This window comes from Penicilliopsis zonata (assembly GCF_001890105.1).
Source record: "Penicilliopsis zonata CBS 506.65 unplaced genomic scaffold ASPZOscaffold_5, whole genome shotgun sequence".
In the NCBI taxonomy this organism is placed as follows: domain Eukaryota; kingdom Fungi; phylum Ascomycota; class Eurotiomycetes; order Eurotiales; family Aspergillaceae; genus Penicilliopsis; species Penicilliopsis zonata.
Window position 1 is genome coordinate 456,039 of NW_019208915.1, and position 18,126 is coordinate 474,164.

The 18,126-nt window shown below is 53.7% G+C and overlaps 5 protein-coding genes across 5 annotated transcripts; 2 read left to right on the plus strand and 3 right to left on the minus strand.

Annotated features, from left to right (window-relative positions):
* Positions 1 to 42: 42 nt before the first annotated feature.
* ASPZODRAFT_24511 (hypothetical protein) lies at positions 43 to 1,707 on the minus strand (the record flags this gene model as incomplete). The annotated part of the gene is made up of 3 exons (XM_022727967.1): positions 1,550 to 1,707; positions 1,273 to 1,479; positions 43 to 1,213 (listed from the first exon to the last, which is right to left on the minus strand). Exons 2-3 carry the CDS (start codon positions 1,386 to 1,388, stop codon positions 43 to 45), a joined length of 1,287 nt encoding a protein of 428 aa, XP_022582108.1. The 5' UTR covers positions 1,389 to 1,479; positions 1,550 to 1,707.
* Positions 1,708 to 2,015: 308 nt separating this feature from the next.
* On the plus strand, positions 2,016 to 5,002 carry ASPZODRAFT_114486 (hypothetical protein). The gene is made up of 5 exons (XM_022721085.1): positions 2,016 to 2,082; positions 2,161 to 2,284; positions 2,341 to 2,529; positions 2,598 to 4,719; positions 4,798 to 5,002. Exons 1-5 carry the CDS (start codon positions 2,073 to 2,075, stop codon positions 4,891 to 4,893), a joined length of 2,541 nt encoding a protein of 846 aa, XP_022582109.1. The 5' UTR covers positions 2,016 to 2,072; the 3' UTR covers positions 4,894 to 5,002.
* A 547-nt stretch (positions 5,003 to 5,549) lies between these two features.
* On the minus strand, positions 5,550 to 7,382 carry ASPZODRAFT_15051 (hypothetical protein; the record flags this gene model as incomplete). The annotated part of the gene is made up of 1 exon (XM_022725630.1): positions 5,550 to 7,382. One exon carries the CDS (start codon positions 7,380 to 7,382, stop codon positions 5,550 to 5,552), a length of 1,833 nt encoding a protein of 610 aa, XP_022582110.1.
* A 4,135-nt stretch (positions 7,383 to 11,517) lies between these two features.
* On the minus strand, positions 11,518 to 12,563 carry ASPZODRAFT_63438 (hypothetical protein; the record flags this gene model as incomplete). Its single annotated transcript, XM_022729150.1, has 2 exons — positions 11,518 to 12,296; positions 12,368 to 12,563. The coding sequence occupies 2 exons, from the start codon at positions 12,561 to 12,563 to the stop codon at positions 11,518 to 11,520; spliced, it is 975 nt and encodes a 324-aa protein (XP_022582111.1).
* A 1,401-nt stretch (positions 12,564 to 13,964) lies between these two features.
* On the plus strand, positions 13,965 to 17,712 carry ASPZODRAFT_151082 (hypothetical protein; the record flags this gene model as incomplete). The annotated part of the gene is made up of 10 exons (XM_022725698.1): positions 13,965 to 13,985; positions 14,066 to 14,201; positions 14,363 to 14,416; positions 14,504 to 14,762; positions 14,834 to 14,959; positions 15,149 to 15,152; positions 15,937 to 16,132; positions 16,196 to 16,642; positions 16,715 to 17,344; positions 17,402 to 17,712. The coding sequence occupies 10 exons, from the start codon at positions 13,965 to 13,967 to the stop codon at positions 17,710 to 17,712; spliced, it is 2,184 nt and encodes a 727-aa protein (XP_022582112.1).
* Between the last annotated feature and the right edge of the window lie 414 nt (positions 17,713 to 18,126).

Below are 18,126 nucleotides of genomic sequence, written 5' to 3' on the forward strand. Positions count from 1 at the left end.
CAATTGGAACAGTTTTGTCTTGGAAGGTTGTAAGTAAGAAGATTACCAATCGCAAGAGTTCCACCAGTCGGAGTAGAAGTGGCGGTCGGCGAAACAGCTGATCTCGGCAAAGGCGCCGAGGAGATATTCGAAGATGACGAGGAAGACGAGCAGGAAGGTTACCATGAAGGGAAACAAAAGCATGCTGATACTCTCGGCGAGGATGAGGGCCTGCTCGGAGGTGCTCTCGACGAGCTGGAGGCGGAGGCTTGCGTCGCTCAGCACCGGAAGGATGAATTCCTCGCTGGTCAGAGTTAGCAGGAAGATGCAGCCGAAGACGGCGAGGGTCTTGGACGCCAGCTCCGTCCAGCGGCGGCCGTCGGTGCGCGGGTACTCGAGCTCATAGCACAGGGTCGGGCAGAAGACAAAGTCCACGTAGTTGGTCCACGTCAGGTTCTGCGGGTACGTGATATGGCCCAGGGGCGAGGTCAGCTCCTTGGCGAGATCCTCCCGCAGCTTGGTGATGGGATCCTCCTCGTCCTCATCGCTCTTATCGGCATCCAGGCGCTGTTGCAGCGGGTGGTGGTGTGGCTGGGTGGTTCGGTTTGGGTATCGCACCGCAGCATCTAGCGAAACAGCCCCGGGGTTGTCTAGTGAGGACAGCCGGCGCTCCGTCTCGCTCAGGTGGCCATTGTAGAAGGCGTACGAGTGCATTTTCATAAGGAAGGTCAGCGTGTGCAGCGTAAAGAATACCTGGGCTGTCCAGGTCCAGTGCAGCATAAAGGGCCAATTGATCCAGAGAACCAGCCAGCACGCCTCAAACACGCTCTGCGCCACCATGCCGCCGCGCGACCACGCAAGCCATCCGGAGCTCCCACGCACCAGAAGGTGGATCGGCAGGGCCAGGCCTGTACTGACCACCATGGCCAGATCGCTCAAGGCCAGCTCCCACACGTTCGCCGATAACATCGCCCACACCTGCACGCGGAGTGGGTACCCTGTATCCTTAATGTTGCGCAGCACGGTGGTCACGACCATGATAAACAGCCCAATCCAGAACAGCGTGAAGAAGCCCCGAAAGTCGTGGTAGTCGCTCTTCGGGTCAAAGTGCGACACTCGGGGCACGTAATCGATCGTGTAGAACAGGCGGTTGCGTGCGCGCGCCTGTTTGCGGGCGGAGGAGATGGAAAAGGCTGACGGCGGCGCATCCTCAGGCACTGGCGTAGAGTAACCACTGCTGCAAGCTGTCAGGACCAGCCCTCTACCCATACCAACGGTTTCCCAGTGACATACCTAGACTCCAACGACCTCTCTAGCGGAGGCGCAAGGGATGCCTCTTCGAGCTTCGCCTTGACGACCCGCGGCCGCAGCAGAGTCTCTGACAGCCCGTTGCTGAGAGCAGAAGACATGGCGATGGGCGTTCAACCACTTGGACAGATCATCAAACACGCACACGCGGTTGTGTGGTTGTTGAGTAGAAGGAGGGGAGGGGGAGGCGATCTGCACTCCGTATTAGTAGGCAGTCAGCTTTTCTTTGGCGGAACACTCGGAGAGCACTGCGGACACCTACGTCAATAGGGGTGGTCCAGGCAATGCTGACTGCTTATCCATCCCCTATACAGGACACAAAACCACCTGCGGCTACCGGTCTGCCGATCGCTGGGGCGTTTCCCCGGCGCTTCCAACGCCCTCACGGATGCTTTCTCCTCACGACGATTTCCTGTCGCCTGTTCCTGGGCAATCCTGGTGCAGCAGCGACGTCATGGGACTTATCTAATCATTCTTGGTGCCTGAGGCATATATAACCATGCTTATCTAATCATATATTCGTGCCTGAGGCATAAATCACCTTCGTCAGATGACTTCTGCCTCAGGCACAGAAACAGTCCGTACGCTAGCCTGGAATGGTCTAGTGTCCCCGTGGCTGCGGGCAGCGCAGGCGGACAACGGCCAGGTCAACTCGTATGTGGACGTGGACAGGTTGCCAGACAGGCTGCTGCGCATCCCTATCGTTTGGTATCGCTTTTTATCTCGTTGTTTTCGGTTCCTTTGACTGCCGCCCGTCAGACCGTCGGGCGTCCCTTGCGACAGCCATGACCTCCCGTGCGTAATGTTGCTGGCGTGGAACCGAATCCCCCCCCCCTACTCCGGCCTCTTGCTAACCAGATCCCGCCCGCACAGTCAAACAATTTATCCGCAACGTCCGCTCAGCCAAGACGATTGCGGACGAGCGAGCCGTGATTCAGAAGGAGAGTGCTGCTATTCGGGCGTCGTTCCGCGAGGAGAGTCATGATTCCGGTGTGCGGTCAGTCTTGCCCGCCCGCGGCGTGTTTGGGGTCTGTCTCGCTGACTTGGTCACAGGCGAAACAATGTAGCCAAGCTGCTCTATCTATTTACCCTTGGCGAGCGGACGCATTTCGGCCAGATCGAATGCTTGAAGCTACTGGCGTCCCACCGGTTCGCAGACAAACGGCTGGGGTATTTGGGAACCATGCTGTTACTGGATGAAAACCAGGAGGTGCTGACGTTGGTGACAAACTCATTAAAAAAGTCGGTTCATGTCCCCCTCTTTAGGAGACAAGAGATTCTGGCTAATACGTTGGGATGAATCGGTACAGTGATCTCAACCACTCAAACCAATATATTGTCGGTCTGGCGTTGTGCGCGTTGGGCAATATAGCATCGGTCGAGATGTCTCGAGATCTGTTCCCGGAGGTCGAGTCCCTTCTTTCCACAGCCAATCCGTACATTCGCAGGAAAGCCGCACTGTGTGCCATGCGTGTGTGTCGAAAGGTCCCCGATCTGCAGGAACATTTTCTGGAGAAGGCCAAGATGCTGCTGTCGGACCGTAACCATGGCGTCCTGTTGTGCGGACTGACCCTGGCAGTTGACCTTTGCGAGGCAGAAGAAGCGGAGGAGGGGCAAGAAGGGGTGATTGAGATGTATCGCACTCTGGTTCCCGGCCTACTCCGCTCTTTGAAAGGGCTCACCGCGTCCGGATATGCCCCGGAGCACGACGTGTCTGGAATCACCGATCCCTTCTTGCAGGTGAAGATCCTGCGTTTCTTGAGGGTGTTGGCTCGTGGAGATGCGGCGACGAGCGAGCTCATCAACGACATCTTGGCCCAGGTGGCTACTAATACCGACTCCACCAAGAACGTTGGCAACGCGATCCTGTACGAGGCTGTGCTCACCATTCTGGACATCGAAGCAGACTCGGGCCTCCGGGTTCTGGGTGTCAACATCCTGGGGAAATTCCTTTCCAACAAGGACAACAATATCCGCTACGTCGCGCTCAACACCCTGAACAAGGTCGTGGCTATCGAGCCGAACGCCGTTCAGAGGCACCGCAACACCATCCTTGAATGTCTACGCGACCCGGATATTAGTATCCGTCGGCGAGCCCTTGACCTTAGCTTCATGCTTATCAATGAAAGCAACGTGCGCGTGCTGATCCGCGAATTGCTCGCTTTCCTCGAGGTGGCGGACAACGAGTTCAAGCCGGTCATGACGACCCAGATCGGCATCGCAGCCGACCGATTTGCACCCAACAAACGCTGGCACGTGGACACTATCCTTCGAGTTCTCAAACTGGCGGGCAACTACGTCAAGGAGCAGATCCTGTCGTCGTTTGTTCGTCTCATCGCTACCTCCCCCGAGCTGCAGACGTATTCTGTGCAGAAGCTCTACTCATCACTCAAGGAAGATATCTCTCAGGAAGGTCTCACGCTGGCTGCATCCTGGGTCATTGGTGAGTACGGCGACAGCTTGCTCCGCGGTGGCCAGTACGAAGAAGAAGAGCTGGTTACGGAGGTCAAGGAAAGTGACATCGTCGACCTCTTCAACAACATTCTCAACAGCACATACTGTTCGCAGATCGTGACCGAATACATCGTCACGGCGTCGATGAAGCTGACAGTGCGCATGACCGAGCCGGCGCAGATCGAGCGGCTGCGCCGTCTGTTCGGCTCACGGACCACGGACCTGAGCGTGGAAATCCAACAGCGCGCGGTAGAGTACACCAACCTGTTCGGGTACGACCAGATCCGGCGTGGCGTCCTGGAACGGATGCCTCCGCCAGAAATCCGCGAGGAGCAACGGGTTCTCGGCGCACCGACGAAGAAGCGGCAAAGCAAGCTCCTAAAGGACAAGTCGAAGAAGCCCGTCAAACCCGCCGAGCAGGACATGCTTCTAGACCTGATGGGCGGGGATGCCCCTATCGAAACGACACCCCCCAACGGTTCGCAGAACACCGCCGACCTGCTCGCAGACATCCTCGGCGGCGGCGGCGGCGACTCCGGCATGTCATCATCTCCTGCGCCCCGGCCCGCACCCGCGGCGAGCAGCACCAGTGCGATCATGGATCTGTTTGGCTCGAACGGACACACGCCCTCTCCGCAGGCCGCTACTCCTTCACCGCAGCCGGCATCCGCCTCGTTGGATCTACTAGGCGGCGGCGGCGGTGGTGCAGCGTCTACGGCGTCCGCGACAGCTCCTAGCGCCCACACCGCCTTCAACAAGGACGGCCTCGTGCTCACGCTCGCCGTGCAGCGCAGCGCAACCGCCGCGCAGATCCAGGGCCGGTTCATGAACTCGTCTGGCTTTGACCGGTTTGCCGGCGTCGGGCTGCAGGCCGCCGTGCCCAAGAGCCAGCGTCTCCAGCTGAGTGCTATCAACAAGCCTGATCTCGAGCCAGGCGATGACGGTGTCCAAATCCTCAAGGTGGCCGCATTGAACGGAGTGAGTTTTCTTCATACAACCTTATATATAAATCATCTATTCTTCGTACTATGCTCTACTGTATGCTAACTATTTTAGAATCTCCCGCCTAAGCTTCGTCTTCGTCTGCGCATCACCTACTCGAAGAACGCAACGGGCCCGGTCACAGAGCAGGTGGACTGGAGCGAGCCTTGATCGATATCAGTCGCACCCTAGACCTTGCGCGCTTCTTGTTTTCCTTTCCATTGATACATAGTATGCATACCCTGGTTCAATGTAAATGCTTAGCCAAATAGCAACTGGGTTACCTCTTTAGATATGTACGTACCTAGCTAATAACCAAGGTAGCTATGTACAGGTACGTACTAGGGAGGTAGCTGTTACAATCTCAATTACAATAGATTTGAATATTCAATGAGTAGCCCCAATTTCTAAATCTGCGTTGATCTCATCAAGTAAAACTGTTAATGCCGAATCACATACCATACCATTGTATCATCATAAGTTGGAATAAATCACCCTACCATAGCTTACCCCACGATCCAGAATCCAAAATCCAATCCAAAAATCCAAACAGCTAGATAATCAAAAGCCAACGCCAGCAAATGTATGTTGGAAATAATAAAAAATAAAAAAGGAGGATCGTAAAAATCGTTACATCGCGCAGTCATCACAGTTAGCTTTATATGGCTGCATGTAAGTATCAACATGAAATAAAAAAAGAAGAGGAAGCAATAGTTAAAAAAAAAATCAAGGATGTATCATAAATAAAGGGTTGGGGGGAGGGGGGGAGGGGAATTGTATCACGAGCTAAATATTCTGTATCATAGTTTGTCAACGTTTCTGTCGTTTCACGCAAAGGTCATCTGTCGTCGGTGCGTAGGCGGGTGGTGAGGATCATCGTACTGGCGCGGATAATGGGGGTCGCGCGAGTAGACGACGCCGTTCGGGCCGACCTCGCGCGCGATGTACCCAGTGCCCTTGTCCTTCAGACGGGAGAGATACTCGCGTTCCGTCTCTGGTTTGCTGGAGTAGGCCGCTGTCTTGGACGAGGAACTATTGCTGCTCGGCCGGTACGAGTCGTGTGGGTAGATGGGGGCGGTGCTGCTGCGGACGGGCTTGGGCATGGGCCGTGATGAGGCCGAGGACCGCTCGTGCCGGGTGGGCGAGTAGCCACGGGAATGGCGCGCCGCCGACGACGATGACGAGGAGGAGGTCGGTTTCGGGAGGTCGGATTCGACCAGGACGTCCCGCTCGGCACCGCTCACGACCTTGTACCGCGTCGAGACTTTCGGGGGGCTGCCACCACTAGGGTGCAGGTCTGGGGTAGGAGAACTGGAGTACTCCGAGTCGTAGCGATCAGGACCCCGGCTCTTGGTCGATCGCGGCGCGGCCGCGTCGGTGTAGACCATTTTATAGAGCGGATCGTCGCTTCGGCTTGAGCCTTCACGCTTGGGTCGCGAGGGGTAGGTGGTGGTTGCCGACCGAGAAGGCGGCATCGGGGGCCGGGTGGAGGAGGAGGAGGAAGGTACCTTGAGCCCCGGGGAGGTGGCCGCAGTGGGCATGCTGGGCATCTTGGGCTCATACACACGCGGGATCTCCAGGTGCTCGCGGGAACCTTGACGCGAGGACGATGGACGCACGTTGTCCCTGCTAGAGCGAGGGGTCCGGACCGAGCGGCGGGAAGTGGACTCTGGTTCCGTGGAATCGTAACTATGGTACCGCGGCGGCGGCGGCGGGGAGTGGGACGACCGGGGCCGGCGGTTGTTGATCTCAATCGGCGGGTTGCCCTTGGAACGCATGATATAGTCCCGCGCGGAGGTGTGCAGGTGCTCATGCTTATTCGACTCGTAGTCGGAGTATTCCTCCGGTTCATCGAATCTCGGGGGCGGCGAGCGGTGGCCGGACGATCGGGACTTTGGCTTGCGAGACGAGGTCTCGCGAGGCGGCTTCTTGACCCGCACGTAGTACGAGCGGTCCGAGCCCGAGTCCGAGTCTGAATCGTCGAGCTTGCTGCTGCTGCTGCGGTGGTGGTGGTGGTGATGGTGGCGACGGCCGTCGTCATCGTCTTCGACCACGATCTCCTCGGGGGCGTACCGTTCGTACTTCTCCGTGACATCCCGACGCCGTTCTTTCGTGCGAGTTTTGGCCCGGTCGGAATGGCCGGCCTTGGAGCTTTCGCGTGCCACCTTCTCCCTGGCGGCCTGGGCGGCACTCAGCGGGGTTGTCTTGGTCCTCCCCTTCTCATCGACGCCGAGTTTGGTGCGGGAGCGCCGGCCGTTGTCGTCGTACTTGCGACTCGAGGCCCGCTGCTCGTCGGCGTAGAACAGATCGTCGTCATGGGAATCCGGATCGGCCGCGGGCGCCCGCTCCTCGTACAGCTGGTCGCCGCGGTATTCACGCGGATAGCTGGGGCGGGGCGGGGTGGCCGAGACCTTGCTGCGCAGCTCGGCAAGATAGACCTTCATGTCATACTTCTGGCGGCTGGTGGCATCGGACAGGATCTCATACGACTGCTGGACCTTCTGGAATTCATCTCGCGCCTGGTTCTGCAGGGCCTCGTCCTGAATCTTATCCGGGTGGCACTTGAGCACCAATTTGCGGTGGGCGGCCTTGATATCGGCCACGGTCGCATCCTTGGAGACACCCAACACAGCATAGGGATCGAGCTCGAGCGAAGGCATGCTGGATCGATGTCCTAGAAGGACAGGCTGTCGCACATAAGACGATCGACCGAGGGGGACTTTTTCAACAAGTTCTCTGTGGGTCAGGGGAGATGATTATCTGCGAGTGTGGCTCACGGTGGCAAGAGGCAAAAGAATTGGAACAGGTACCCGCGGCAAAACCAAAGGGTGTGTAAATTAAAACAACAACAATAACAATAATAATAATAATAACAGCAGCAGGCTGCACGATTGATCTGCTGGTCTAGTTTGACCAGCAGGACGAGGCTGGGCAGGGCGAGGAATAAGAAGACTAGCAAGGCGTGCGGTGACGTGCCAGCGGTCGGTCTAGTGCATCGTCTCTCAGCACTGCAGTAGGGTGGGCACTGGGCAACGGCAGAGAACGGCCAAGGGAAAGAAAACGAAACGGAGGAAGACTGGAGAAAGAAGGATTAGTTAGATCAGAGGGTTTTTTCGGTCCTCCTCATGCTGTGCTGGCAGCAGACGGATGAGTGGCCAGTGTCAACCAACGTACCTCCCGGCAGTCTCAGGGACAATACCGTACGAAACGAGACCGAGGCGGGGTTGTATTGTTTGGATTATGTGTATTGGAGTCGTCTTGGGGATTAATTAACTTAGTAACTTCAATCGGTACCTTGTACAGAGGTACTCCGTACTGTAGGCTGTACAGTTCTCTGGTGTTGCTGCGCCACGCTGCTGAGGTGGCATAGGATTAGTCAGTTGAGAATAATAATAGACAGAGCAATCCTTTGTCATACAAGAAAGAGAATCAACGAGAACATACCGGTGTCTTGGTGGTGGTGGTGGTAGTCTTTGTACCTGCCAGCCTGCCAGAGTTCCAGTTACCAGGTATCTTACGTCGTACCAAAAGATATGAAGTCTCCAGACAAAATCGAGAGATCACGACACTGTCCCAGACTGGTCTAGCGTGCGTGGGCTGCTCACGGCGGTGAGGGCGTCGCTTTGGTGGACGCTTTGGAGCTGGGACCTTGCACTGGACGCTGCACGGTGGACACGACCAGCTGGCTGGCGGCAGGCTATCCAATTCCCGTTTCGGATTCACTGGGTCTGCAAGCAGCCCCCGTCGATTGCTGGATCGTTTGAAAGGGAGTGGAGGGGAGGGGGGGGGGGGGGGGAGAGTCAGGTCAGACCATGGAGCCAGAAAAACCCAAGCATCCACCGGCGCCCTTGCGAACAACACAACGAGAGGGAGAGATGAGGGCCCGGTGCTGCTAAGTACTATGCCCAACAGTGGGCCGTGGCCTCGGGCAGAGGAGAGGTGATACAAATGGAGGCAGAATGAAGCGGAAGAACACCGTCTGCTGGTGCTGGAGAAGGTTTCAGGCGCTTCACCTGCGCCCTTACTTGCTGGCTCACGGTCATCGCAGGCGGAAAAAAAATAATAAAAAAACCCCCCCAGTACCTGCTACTCCGTACTTCGTCCCTGCTAGTGACCTACTGACTTAGGTAGTTTACCTGCTCACTAGTGGAATACCTCGTGCTCGGCTACGGCGGACGGGCCACTCCTACTATTCAGGGTCTGTTGCTCCGGACTGGTTGCCTGTCTCTGACGTCTCTACAAAAGCAAGGCTGGACGATGCCATGTTGTGGTGGGGCGATCAATCAGCAGCAGCAAACCCCGCACCGATGGTCGTAGCAGAAGTTTGATCTGCTCTTTCCACCTTCCATCACTCCGGCGAGAGACGAGTCCTTGACGCCAATCAGGAGGAGACGAGGAGGGGCAATGGATTTGCCTCGTCTCATGCTCGGTGAGAGGGTGAATGCACGGTCTACGGGGTACGGGCTCCGGGAGGAGCTTGCCCTCAGGGGCCCCTGAAATCTTCCGTTCACGTCGATCCTTTTGGTTCCTGGGAGTTACTGGGGCAATCCCGGGTTACGGTGAACGGACTATGGATCTTGCTTCGAAGCTTGCTGTATTCTCGAACTGAGTTTGTCTTCAAGGCTGTACGGAGTACATGGAGAACGACACAGTACTCCGTACATGGAGTAGCGCACTGCAACTACTACTACTACAAAAAAGTGGACAATATTTGCATGTTGATTCGTTGCTTGATCGGGTCGGTCTTGGCCAATGCGATCCACCGATCGAGCGACCGACATGCTTCACCCCGCCACAAGACTGGTACAATCGCCTATCATCTCATGTTGGCACACACATACAGAGGACTTTCAGAACGGTCAGATGAAGGATCAAGATGACCTTTGCGGCTGACAGAAGACTGATAATAGGGGACGGTAGTCTTACACACCTCTACGGAGGGTACTTCAGTCTCAATCAAAATCCGTCTTACTACGAAGTACCTTTATCCAGGTGTTTCCCTCCCATCTATCATGCCTATCGAATGCTTGCTGGCTAGTGGCTACTTTCCTAACTTCTGGCCGGCATGTCAATGAAATAGCCTTATTGACCAGGACCTTGATTGCTGCAATCTTGATCCATATCTTGGCTACTGGCCCAATTCTGCCATGGAACTGCTATTATCTATATAGATGCCGACGGCTATCACAACACCCATAGTGGACTCCCTAGGTTGTTCTGTCGCGGCAAGCAATAAATCTGATGCTGGAACCTTAGGGCAACGATGAAATACTGCGCGACATATGGAGTCGGGAACTGTTGGGTATGCTCGCGATAATGCTCTCCTATAAGCTGGCTGTCCTTTGGTCTGGGTTTTCGATCCCAAGCAACCAAGTCAGGTCTCGATGCATTCAATCCGACACAGATATGACATAAGTCTATGCCAAACGCATAAAGACGGAGATTTACAGGCTCCCACTGGCATCTTAATCCAGGGCGTAGCATAGCTCTGTGGTGATATTATTTCTCCCTTGTCAAGCCTCCTCACCAGTCATATACGGATTTTTCAGGCGCACGAGGCCTGAGCCAGTCTCCAGATGATCAATATGATCAATGGTTCATCCACTCAAGTCATCCAGTGGCATCTGACCTGCAGCCTTATAGAGGTACATCATCAGCATTATGGAAGGGTATCGAATACTCTACGCAATACCTAATTAACATCGATACCTAACCCCCATACCTAATCTACTACCTAATCCAACACCTAATACCTACTACCAGGTACAAATCTGGTAGTTAAGGTGATACTTTGGTGTGACGACATCCTCATCCATTCAGACAGCGTATTCAAGCGCTCATGCCGCAGATGACTCTTCTGATCATCCTCATCCGACCGGTCTAGATTAGAAGAGTATGCTAATTGTATTGCTAATAAATGAGGTATTGTCTTGTATTGTATTAAGTCTTGTAACCAGATGATCAGTCATACTACGTCAGAGATGAACTGTAAAGAACAGTTCTTATTATTATGAGAAAATTATTGAAAGATTCCTACCTAACCCGCCACTCATCTCTAATACCAACCAACCGCTCAACGATCGCCTCTTCGTCCATCTCTACATCCAGGATATCCTCTCCTCGATACCCGACCATAACCTTCTGCCGCGTACACAAGACATAAAACCTGGTAGCCGTCCTGATCACCACGATCCCAAAAGACGGCCAAGAAGAAACAGGAGAACCCTCGCCGTCGTCATCGCCATCGTCATCGTCATCTCTCTGGCCGTGTTTCTCTCTCCGGCGCCTCGTAAGTTCGTGGAGTTCATTCTCTGCCTGGTTCCACGCAGAGACAGACGTATCTGCCGTCTGTCGCACACAGAGCGTCGTGAGGGGACAGTACGTTGCCAGATCGGCCGTTCGCGGCGAATAGACATGTCCGGTTGTATAGGATACATTGCCGCTCTCCGTTCGCGAAACATAGTGTACGTAGCCTTCGTGGTGGGAGAAATAGGTGTGTAGGATTGCGTCCCATGCGCCGGTGACGGGGCCGACGCCGCCTTCGTTGTGTATCTCGTGGATTTCTGCCTCGATGGCGAAGATCCGGAGGTACTGTGTCAAATTCTTATTAGTGTTGGTTTCTTTCAGTCATATTCAAAGCAGATGGGCATACTCCGGGATCAGGCATGGTGGTGGTGGTTGAGGTAGGTGAGGTGTGGGTAGAGGGCGAGGAGAGTTTCTTAAGGAGAGAGGTAGTCACTATAGTGAAGAGGTTTACTTGGATGAACTATGTCGAAGAGTGAGCATAATCATGATTCACTGTCTAGATGATTCTGTCAAGCTGTCTACTGGAAGATCTATATCAACCACTATTGGGGGATTGAATTTGATCCTTTTCTGATGGTTTGTGGCCTTGATTGACGCATTCACGATGCACGTCTCTCGTCGGACAGTATCCAGACGATGAGTTTCACTCTGTGTCTCGAAATCCAACATATCAATCCTCCCTGCACAGCCCTCGTTCTCAATCCGCGGTGCCCTTTTGCCCGTCAGGTCAACTAGATTCTGTTTCTTGCTGCCCACAGGAGGCAGTTGGCCCCTGGTGACTTGAATGTCAGAATTCCTTCCCGGTATTTCCGACCAGACAACCCTCTCGTACCCCCTTCCGCCATGCACATGTCCACAGACAGCCAAGACTGGCCGCACCGTCTCCAGTGCGTCTCTGAGTGCTGCACACCCCAGCGGTTGTCCCGCGGCGACGCTGTCACAGTGCGAGTGTGGCGGGGTATGCGTCACAAGCACGTCCGTGTCGTGAGGGATCTGACGCCAGAGCTCCCGGGCCTGGGAATCCTGATACCCGAACGCCCATGTTCCGCTGGATGGAGAGAAGGGCGATCCAAACACTTTGAATATGGTTCTGGGACCGCTCTCGCGCGTCAACCGCACCACCACCGCCTGGTGGTTCAAATAGACCACGCTCGGGTTTGTCTTGGTGACAATTTGGAGACATTCCCGCGGGTCCTGGGGGCGTTGGTACTGGAATCCAGACCCGTGAGCAGCATAGAACGGCGGGTCGAGCGTCACGTCGTGGTTCCCTATCCGTCTCAGCTGTCATGAATGTTTGATTTCAAATTGAAGTAGACAGTTTTATCCACTTTTCAATTACCTGCCACCACGATTTTGGCTTCGAAATCGGCTTGTGCAATCCAGTTGATCGTCTTGCGGAGCTCAGACTCGCTGCCCTGGTTCGTGAGATCGCCAGCGTGGATGAGCACGTCGCCGGCCGGGAGTCGGAATCCTGCCTCAGACGGAGTATAGCCGTGCGTGTCGGAGACGCAGACAAACCGGGTTTTGCGCTTCATCGGTCGAGTACTAGGTCTGGTGTTAGATCTGTAGATGTATATCTAGAGCCAAGTAGAGTTAGATTTTTGATGGCGAGGGTGAGACTGTATGTCGAGAGCAGCAAATGTGTAGATAAACCTGCTCAATCTCACTCATGAATTGTATTCTTGAATCCATCATGTACAGGAAGAAGGCAAGAAAAGCAAACGCATAGAGAAGGTCGAATGCGTTGCCAGTTGCCAATTGTGTCAAACCACGTGACAGGCCATTCATCATGTATCACGTGATCTGTTGCAGACAGTGTCAGTGACAGTCCGAGACCAAAGTCTAGAGCCTTGAGTCAATGTGTTGATCTGTTGAAGCACTGCCAACTCTTTCGCCGAGAAATACAATATCTTCTTGCTATAATGAGAGAGCTATAAGTAAGAAGGGGATATGGAAGACATGGTATTATAGGCAGCTGTCTAGTTTACCGACAAAGATCTTGAGGATATCAAGGATCAACATCTGGCTTTCCAATTCTATACTATTGTGCCATATCAGTTTGAATTTCACAGGGCTATATAGACCGAAAAAAAGGAAATCCATGAACTGCAATACTCCACAAACGAGTATTTGGAGAATTGCCAGTTTTAGATCATCAATCTTTGTACCGTCAGACTGTGTGGTGGCCTGGTATGGGATTGAATTACTCCTTGAAGATCATTGTCAGCCTTACGCCATTTATAAAGACAGGCCTCGATGCATAAGAACACCAATGGAGTACATTCGATTCATCTGCCGGCAAACAAGCGCCTTCTCTGGTTCAGGGGTAGTCTTCGAAGGGCATATCAGCAGGTCTCACTCTGCTTGAGGTTGCATTGCCGACTAGAAGATGGACCACCTTGAAATCTTTATCTCCTCTCTGTCGAAAACTCCTTTGGCAAACATTGGGGGATACCTATACTTTAGTACTAGTCTCTTAGAGAGCATCCATCGTATGAGCTGTATTCAGGTGTCAGTATGGCAGGCCGTCATGGCTTGGGAGAATTCAAATGATGAGTTTTCTCCACGAAGTAATCACTCATATGATGAAATCAACGACCTAATACACCTTGAAATAGTTGAACAAAGGCATCATCGCGACTGCTGTTATTGGAAGGACGTTGAGACGGGTCCGACGGGATATCTACAATCACGTGACTCGGTGCTTCGGATTGGCCCGGCTTAGGGCTGCGGCCCTCACCCGACCGCCCGCACAAATTAGTTAGCCTCGACCTCGCTTAGCGATCATCCTGTGAAGCCAGAATCCGACTTCGTTGTGTGCGTTGACCCAACCACCACGACAACAACCGCCGACAACATACATCCTAAGGGAGTATCCTAGAGCAGCGCTCTTCCTTTCGCCGGATATTTTCCTTAAAACACGGTGAAAGAGCAGGATGTCCTCCATCGAGCCAGTCGTGCGTTATCTCCCTACCCCGGTCCTTCCCCTGCTTGCTCGCTGTTCGACAGTTCGGTCCACTGACATGCGGTTTAACAGGTCGTCATTGACGGCAAGGGACACCTTCTTGGTCGCCTGGCCAGCACTGTCGCCAAGCAGCTGCTGAACGGTCAGAAGATCGTCGTCGTCAGATGCGAGGCCCTTAACATCTCCGGCGAGTTCTTCCGCGCGAAGTGTACGTTTTGAAATCCGATCCAATCTTGTTTTTGCTTTTATACGGAATGTGTGGCGGACATGGGGAGGAAAATTAGAGGCAGAAGGGATAATTCTCTAGAGGAATTGGTGGACCGACCATGGACAATTTTGCAGATGACTGACTCGATTTGTGTGTTATAGTGAAGTACCATGCCTACCTTCGCAAGATGACTCGCTTCAACCCCACTCGCGGAGGTGAGACCGACCGACTCTTCTTTTTTACATCCTTTTGATCTACAACATTTCGGAAATCGGGTTGCTGAGAATGATTTTGATATACAGGTCCCTTCCACTTCCGTGCTCCTTCCCGCATCTTCTACAAGGCCGTCCGTGGTATGATGCCCCACAAGACCGCCCGTGGTGCCGCCGCCATGGAGAGACTCAAGGTCTTCGAGGGTGTTCCTCCCCCGTATGACAAGAAGAAGCGTGTGGTTGTTCCCCAGGCCCTCCGTGTGCTCAGACTCCGACCCGGCCGCAAGTACTGCACCGTCGGCAGACTCAGCCACGAGGTTGGCTGGAAGTACCAGGATGTTGTTGCCAGGTGGGTTACAAGCGGTTATTCTCTACATATTTCATTCTCGGTCACTAATTTTGCCCTTTTTTTTATTACAGACTCGAGGAGCGGAGAAAGGTTAAGAGTGCTGCATACTACGAGCGCAAGAAGGCCGCTCGCCGCCAGCTCGCCCAGGCCCAGAAGACGGCCAGCGTTGACGCCAAGACCAAGACCCAGCTCGCCGAGTACGGATACTAGATACCAAAAAAAAAAGATTTGTCCGGCTGGTTGCTTCTTGTCTCTGATGGTTTGGGTTTGGGAATCGCGAACGGTTTTTATCCTTTGTCCAACAGCGAACTACGACGGCAAGCCGATTGATCGCCTTGTTTCTTACTTCTCGCTGTGCCCAGTCCCTGTCCTAAATACTCGCGCAGACCCGTTGGTGACGGACTGGGGACGGGCCCGGCGGGAGACCTGATGATTTCTGATCCGCACACACATTAAAAATAGGGGAAGACGGAGTCGCATGGGATGGAAAAAAGGTTGTTCAAAATAGCTACCGTTATCTTTCGCGCCGTGGCGGTTTTTTTTAATCCAAAGAATTTTCTCAAGAGTTCATGACGGTCCACGATGCTCCTTTGCATGTTTCAATTATCCAAGCCTAGACTGTTCAACTTTATCGTTTCAGATGTCTGACTGTAGATTAACCTTAAGACTATAAATCGATGAATCTCCCCGGATTCTATTTCCGACCAAGCCAATCCATCCTCTATCAAAGAGTGCCTGGATGCCTGAACAAATGTCTTGAAAATGACAATCCCGAGGATTTCTTGGTACCCGCAATCCGCTCCGCTAGCAATAGCCGGTGGATTTCCCCGCATTTTCTCCAATTCCTCTCCAGCAGGCAATCGACTTTCACGTCTTTTCTGATTTAATTTGACACTGCTAGTAGGTATGTCGAGTGCTATCAGCAGGCTGTCAGGCCTGATCGGCCACCTGCGCGGGTCCCCATCGACAGACAAGGAGAACACGGCAACCGGCCAGTCCCAGTTCGAGCACAAGTATAACCACCACAGTCTGTCGCCCACTTTCTTTCTACCGCGAGCAGCTGCTATCGAACCAAATGTAAGGGCATTCTATAAAAATCCAGAACTATGCAAAAAAGGCTCAAAGCTCTGCAAAAAACATATAAACGTGGGTGTGTTGACAATGATTTGGTTAGGCCGAGGCAATCGTCCACATCACTGCGAACAATATCGTGCTACGACGGACGTACCTGGAGACCGCGGACCGGGCGAGAGGATTGGCTTATTATCTCCGTAAACGTGGGTATGGACGCGTAGGAATTCTGTGTCCGAATACACCGGCGTTTCTGGAGTCGATCTTTGGTATTGCAGCAGCGGGGGCAGTGAATGTTGGTAAGATACTGCGACTATAGGAAAGAAAAAAGAGCAGGGCGTGAAGCAAGCTGACAGATTTAGCTGTGAATTATCGTCTCAAAGAGGATGATATTGCGTACATCTTTGCGCATGCGGACGTCGATGCGATCATCGTGGACCAGGAATTTCTAACCTTGCTCGAGACGTATCGGAAAACGAAACCGGGGGTCCCCCTCATTGTCGACACAGACACGGACGCCACGGAGGGCGAACTAACGGGTCCGTTCGATGATGCGGTTTTGGAAGGATTGAGGTATGATCGTGAGATGGGAGGCCAGGGCTGGACCGGGCTCCAGATACACCCGGAGGATGAGAACGCGGTCATCGCACTGGCGTATACGAGTGGGACAACGGCAAAGCCCAAGGGCGTTGAGTTTGCGCATCGGGGGTGTTACCTTGCAGCAATGGCGAACTTGGTCGAGTCAGGTCTCCATCGTGACAAGGGGCGGTGTCGCTATTTATGGACTTTGCCCATGTTCCATGCAATGGGTGAGTTTTCACTCGCCGCCAGTAGCATCGCTGCTGCTATTGAAAAAAAAAGACCCTGACAGTTGCATTTAGGATGGACATTCCCCTGGGCTGTCACGGCTGTGCGAGGAACACATTACTGTATTCGCAAGATCGACTATCCACAGATCTGGCAACTGCTGAAAGAGGAGAGGATCACGCATTTCAACGCTGCGCCGACGGTCAACACCTTGCTGTGCAATGCGAGCGAAGCAGAGCGACTCCCCGATCCGGTCCGGGTGACAGTGGCCGCGAGCCCGCCCACGCCTCGTCTGTTTGAGCAGATGACGGAGTTGAATCTCCACCCGGTGCATGTCTACGGCATGACTGAGACGTATGGCCCGATCACCAAGGGCTACCAGTTGCCCGAGTGGGATTGCCTCCCCTTGAAAGAGAAGTACCAGCGGATGGCTCGCCAGGGACACGGCTTCATCACCAGTCTCCCAGTGCGTGTGATTAAGACCGGTGTCGCCGAGGGTACCATCATCGACGTCCAACGCGATGGAAGCGAGATCGGTGAGATCGTCTTCGTCGGCAACATCTGCGCACGGGGTTACTACAAGGACCCGGAGGCGACCCGCAAGTTGTTCGCAGGGGGAGTCCTCCACTCTGGCGACCTGGCTGTCTGGTATCCAGACGGGGCGGTCCAGATTCTTGACCGGGCTAAGGACATCATCATCAGCGGTACTACATATACTAATCTTATCATCATCTGCTGCTAACTGCTAACTCTTCCTTTAGGCGGCGAAAATATCTCCTCGGTCGCGCTGGAATCTATGCTCGCCACACATCCAGACATTCTCGAAGCCGGGGTAGTCGCCGTCCCTGATTCTCACTGGGGAGAGCGGCCGAAAGCCTTCATCACCGTCAAGGCCGGCCGGCAGCTTTCCGGCAGCGACGTCATCGAATGGGCGCGGCACGAGAGCACCATCAGCAAATTCATGGTCCCCCGTGAGGTCGAGATCATCTCCGAGTTACCCAAAACCAGTACGGGCAAGATTAGGAAGAATGTTCTTCGTGAATGGGTCAAAGGTGTGCGAAGTGGTGGTTAGGGAGACAGTATATATTTCTACATACTTTAGCTCAAAACGAGTCCTTATTTTGACGATATGAGCATATTAAAGAGAATATGGCAGTCTTCTCACCTTAAACAAGCCAACAGCCATGCTTCCAGCCAGCCAAACACCCTGCTTGGGCTGTTCTGCAGTTGAAGCGTGAAAGAGGGGCAAATGGCACTATTTGGCATTGCAGTATCATAGGTCGCTGCCTAAGGCAGAAACAGTCAGTCAGACACACACGCGGACTGCAACAATTAATAATAAGAACCAACGTCAGACGACGACATCTTGAGACTTCTTGAGCCTCTTGATCATCCACACTCAGATCCCCCTCATTTATCAACCCATCCAGCTGTCTTCTACCTCTCTCACCCGGTAGACACCATCAGCGCCCTCTAACTAACTGCC

Excerpts from the sequence above, each read along its gene's own strand:
- ASPZODRAFT_114486 (XM_022721085.1), top strand. Across the intron at positions 2,530-2,597 it reads GTGACAAACTCATTAAAAAA|TGATCTCAACCACTCAAACC; the intron begins GTCGGTTCATGT and ends GAATCGGTACAG. Across the intron at positions 4,720-4,797 it reads AGGTGGCCGCATTGAACGGA|AATCTCCCGCCTAAGCTTCG; the intron begins GTGAGTTTTCTT and ends TAACTATTTTAG.